General features: G+C 36.7%; 1 protein-coding gene across 1 annotated transcript; it reads left to right on the top strand.

The window, feature by feature from the left end:
* The first annotated feature begins 240 nt into the window (after nucleotides 1–240).
* LOC145775940 (solute carrier organic anion transporter family member 4C1-like) lies at nucleotides 241–1,745 on the top strand. Its single transcript, XM_082587353.1, has 2 exons — nucleotides 241–491; nucleotides 1,015–1,745. The coding sequence occupies exons 1-2, from the start codon at nucleotides 302–304 to the stop codon at nucleotides 1,272–1,274; spliced, it is 450 nt and encodes a 149-aa protein (XP_082443479.1). The 5' UTR covers nucleotides 241–301; the 3' UTR covers nucleotides 1,275–1,745.
* Nucleotides 1,746–5,229: the final 3,484 nt, after the last annotated feature.

Below are 5,229 nucleotides of genomic sequence, written 5' to 3'. Positions count from 1 at the left end.
CACGGTTTAGGTTATTAGCAGAAATCAATGCTCTCTATAAACTATAAAAGAGTACTGTTTCTGCTGCGAAACCAGGTTGAACTCCTTTTTTCCATGACATCAAAATATTCTTTTTACTTTCTGAAAAGCTTTAGCCGTTTTATAAGGTTTGTTATAAAATAAGGATTTGCGATTGTAAATATTTTTGAGTATATCTGTTTATAAATCTACAAATCGTATAATTAATTAACAAATTTATAACTCTGCCTTAGACCATCATGCAGTTAAACCTTTTTGAAACTGCAGGATTGTCCCGCCTAACATGAGGTCATTTGCTCTCGGAGTACAGTGGTTGCTAATCAGAGCTTTAGGAAGCATTCCTGGTCCCATCATGTTTGGCAGTATATTGGACTTGGCCTGCATTCTGTGGCAAACCCGCCAGTGTGATGGGACTAAAGGTTCCTGCTGGATATACGACAACAATCAGATGACTATCAATGTTCTGGCAGTATGTAAGTAAAATATGTTTTAGAAAACACGTAGCAAAACTCAACGACTTGTCCAATACATCACAGAGTAGGCTATAAACGTTCAATTCAATAAAAAAGCAGTCGCAAGTTTCTCTAAGGTTTACAAGGAGAACTTGTTCAACCTTGATTAGATGTATTTTTAAAAGAATTTGAGAAATATTTTGTGTAATTCTTCCGCTTGCAGATAAAGCGGGATTTCTTATAAACTGGTCTTTTTACTGAGTGGCGCAGTTTAACTGCAAGCGTCAAGAGTTGGACCATTAATATTGTTGCTTGTTTTTGTCATGTTTGTAGAGCTCGGGTGTTGGTAGAGAGAGTTATTGGGCCGATTTGATACATCTGTATTGTAAACCCAATACATATGCTGTTAGTTTGTAAATTATATAGCCTACAGTATATTTTTAAGGGAACAATTATGTTAGACTATACTTCAAGAACATATTTTTGTATTTGAAAATTACAATATATCTGCACATTTCAACAAATCTTTTCAATTTCCCCGCAGCCGTAGCTTGCAAATTGGCCTCGTCCACATTATTCTTTCTCGCTTTTTGGTTTTACAAGCCTCCACCTGAAAACGATGAAGAAGGCGTAAAGCGTCAGACCGCTTTGGTGAACGAAGCATTCTCAGACAATGTGGATGAACAAGCAAAAACTGATGAATTTAAAACCAGCTCGGACAATCGAGTAGGCAGCACCATTGCACACAGTGACACCTATTCCCGCTGTTCTTCCAGCAGTGATGAACCTGTTACGGCACTATAACCAGTGCTCAGGGTTTGATGCATAATATTTCCAATCATTTTTTTATTCTTTGATGCACTTTAATTTAATCAAGGTTGAGTGCTAAATGTGGTGGTTTTTTATAGAGTCATGAAACAGATTTCTATCGATTAATTATTTACAGATACGTAATTAGAGAAAAATAATTTAAATCTCTTTAAACGTAAGCTATGTTTTGTTTTATAAATTGCTAGGCCTAGTGTTATTGAGTTCCATGGTTTGTGTTTTATTTTAAAGGAAGTACAAAAGTCTGTAGTATAAAAATGCTGGTCCAAACTGCTGTTATCTTCAATGATATTTTTTTTAACAAAAAATTGTATTTTAGCGTATATTCTTCTGTCTTCATTCCTGTGCATGTGCAATTTCAGTAGCCTACTTCTTATTACAAATTATTCGACCTTTTTGAAAAATAATTTCTATAAACCACAAAACTGTTATCGAAAATAAACGGTAGGCTACAACTATTTTGTGATAACCAGCCTGGTATGACGTAGCAGTTGGCAGCACTAGGCATCTGCATTAACAGTTTAATAAAAAAAAATAAGCCTATAAAAGTTTAAACTAACTTTCAATAAGTTATTAATGTCAACTGTTCGACATCGTTTCGGTCGATTATTATATAGGAGTAACTATAGTGGCGTATATTCAGTGTATTTAAGGTGATCACTCAATGCTTGGGGAAATCAAGGTAGGCTTATATTCGTTTCGGACTCTCTTTTTTTTCTTTCGCGCAAAGCTCAGAAGTCAAGATGTTTCGGGCTCATCAGTATCGCACCACTTATTCATGTCACATAGCTCTCAACAGCTGCTTTTGTCAGTCAGTTGAATCCTTACCTTTTCGGAAAGAAAACAACTAAACTAACTGTCGCCAAGGATATGCACTGTTGAGAAGGAGCTATCTTCCTGGCGTCAGCACTACCTGACTACGCACTGTAGAACAGCGAGCATTGTGTTTCGCTAACCATACCAGACCGGTGTAGCCTCAAGTATTAGTGGTGCGACACTGATAAGCCCAGCCTCATGGGCGAAACACCTGTCTACCGCTGAATTCATGCTACACTCGACTGCCGAGAAGCACATGTTTTTGGGGAAAGTCTTGATGGCCAGTACGGAGGCCACACCGGCATGGTTAGCGAAACACAATGCTCGCTGTTCAAGTGAGTAGTCAGGTAGTGCTGACGCCAGGAAGATCGCTTCTTCTCGACTGTCTTACAATTTGTTATTCTACACAGTGAATCAGATTTATTTTATGACCAACAGCCAAACACAGATGACAACTTAAGACATTGTTTTCAAATTAAGGTATAAGCTATACAATCGCCGAAACAATGCTGTTTTAATGTTGGCTGCGTTACCATCCAATGCTATCGCACAACGTTCAATGCTTTATATTTTGACAGCGTTCAGTAATCTAGGCTAATTTCCTAATACTGTACTTTATTTCTCAAAGTATTTTGAAGCTCGCAGGTTAGCCTACTGTAGGCTACTTTGCATTTATTTCATAGAACGATCCTGATTAGGCTAAGTTATAGTAGGTTACACTATTTTACAAAATCCACCACACCATATTAATTTCACTACGCCATAACAATAACCTTGTCCGTTGATCACATTGACTGCCAAGAAGATCACTTGTGGTTTCTGCACTCTGTTTCAGCGCCAATTACTAGATTTCTTGTGTTCACAACTACTATGCATTTTAAACGAAGATTTGCTGACCGGATACCTGGAGCTAGATTGGGGGATCAAGCTTACATAGTCCGCAATTCCCTCTACCAATCTCTGTAACCAACGAGCTTGCGTCGGTGTTCAAAGCTTTACAAGTATGCAAAATTGCCAGAAATAACCTTTCAGAGGCATTCTCAGTTCAAGGGTTAAAAATTCAAACCAATCAACCGACACGCAGACAGCTCTTGAACGATATTTTTGTTTCTATAACTCTCAAAAAATTATAACTATTATACGACTTAATTCACTACTGCGTGCTGTTGTTCGATATTTAAATTTGAACTGCGTCGTTTATCTTTTTATCATCTTTATGTCAATCAAAAGGAAGGTGACATGGTAAAAAATTAAAGATAATGCTAAACTAAACGTTCAATATTCATAATATTATATAGTATTATTTTCTATAGTTCTCTATACCTTTTGTGATGGTTATGTCGTTAAAATATATTTATTAGTATCACGAGGGATTAGAACTATTCAACGAAAAAAATGTTTTGAAAATAAACTAACTAGCCTGGTAGGGCTATATTATGTAACAATTTTGTAAAGGGTTTACAATATTACTGATAGTCAATGAGTTCGAACATCTCTATCCGGGCTCAAGTTGTCAACCTCCTAGTGGTGAGCCCTGGTAATTGATTCTTGCAATCAAGCGAATGACAACAAATCGAGACGGTCTCATAAGCAAGAAGAAGAAGAACATCTCTATCTTGTCTATGCTAGAGTAGCCAGCCTCAGATCAACATCAATTGCATTTGTCTTATCATTGCATGTAAGCTTTGTCTGTAGTAAAAAAAATAGGAAGAAAACAAAGTATAAATCTTAATTTTAACTAAACTATAGTTTTTGATACGTTTTCAAGAGGTTCTTTAGTCTTTGGAGTGCGATTCATCTATCTGGCCCACTGTTTCAAACAATATTCAAAACAATATACAAAGAATATGACAGACGGCAAAAAACGTTAAATTTACGATGTTTTGAGGTTGTCATGACTATTCAAGCAAAATTTTCTACAGTACCCTTCCTGCAATTTTTCATTCGATTTAATTGCCTTTAAACTTAAATTTCCAGTATACCTTTTACTGCAGTTAGATACCTTCAAGGAGTTACTTCTTAAATTTGAATTCACCAACGTTCCAATATTTGCTTTCGAGTCAGTAGTTACTACTACGTCTCTCATTTTGTTTGCAGAAACAGCATTCGGTACTAAAGCGGATCTATGTGTAATGCTTGGACCACACTTTTCACCAAGTAATGATTGAATTGTGTATTGACACATGGAGCTGCTCGTCTGAGTACGTGTTAAGTCTCGAGGGAGAGATTTTGTTGTTCTAACATATTTTTCCAACATGGAATGCGAAGATGGAATCCTTTTGTGGTGATCAGGACCAGAAACGACACCTCTGTTGGTCAAATAAATGGTTGAGCGTTCACTTTCGGAATGTTGCCTCTTCAGATTCTGATGTCTCGGCGAGGTTGCAAATTCGCGCTCTGCGTCACTTTGACGGCGCCATTTTCTCCTCATTAATTCTATACTCTCAAGCTTCTCTTCCTCCAGTGCTCTAATAGCTGCTTTCGGTGTTCGGACTGAGGCCACAGGACTCATTACGCTTCTGACGTAATCTGCTTTTGCATTATAATTTTTTTCTGAACTTTGCTCCACAAGGGTTGAACTGTTTATGTTATCCACACGCTCAACGGTCTTTCTCGAGGGCATTCCTTTCTCTGTTGTTGTTATTTTGCTTAAGGTGGCTGGCAGATCGATGGATTGTGAAACGTTTTGTCTTGAAAAATGAGATGGCGCTTTTGATCTTTCATCCTCGCTATGACGGTTTTCATCATTGCAACTTGTGGAAACTTCTTTTCGTCTCCTAAAACAATAATTTTGTTGTACTCGAAAATAAAGTGTTGCCTTTTTAGCATAAAACAAGGAGCATGAAGCATGGTTTTATTTTCTTAAAGAGCACCATATCTCTTAAAATGCTTGAAAGTCATATCCGCTGTAGACACTACAAGATTAGTAATGTCAAACCAAAATTTATAGGGCATGCTATGGAAAATATTTGAAAACAAAATTTTTGCAGCAAAAAAAAAAATATGTGCATTATTCCGTAGCTTACTTCTACTTTAATGAACATTTAAAATAAAAATTAAAAAGCAAGCCTTCGGAAGAGCAAGTTCGATATTTAAGTCAAAACTGTCTCTTTCT

This window comes from Aplidium turbinatum, chromosome 8 (assembly GCF_918807975.1).
Source record: "Aplidium turbinatum chromosome 8, kaAplTurb1.1, whole genome shotgun sequence".
Taxonomy (NCBI): domain Eukaryota; kingdom Metazoa; phylum Chordata; class Ascidiacea; order Aplousobranchia; family Polyclinidae; genus Aplidium; species Aplidium turbinatum.
This window is presented reverse-complemented; position numbering and strand designations above follow the sequence as displayed.

Excerpts from the sequence above, each read along its gene's own strand:
- LOC145775940 (XM_082587353.1), top strand. The coding sequence starts at position 302 with ATGAGGTCATTTGCTCTCGGAGTACAGTGGTTGCTAATCAGAGCTTTA. Across the intron at positions 492-1,014 it reads TATCAATGTTCTGGCAGTAT|CCGTAGCTTGCAAATTGGCC; the intron begins GTAAGTAAAATA and ends ATTTCCCCGCAG.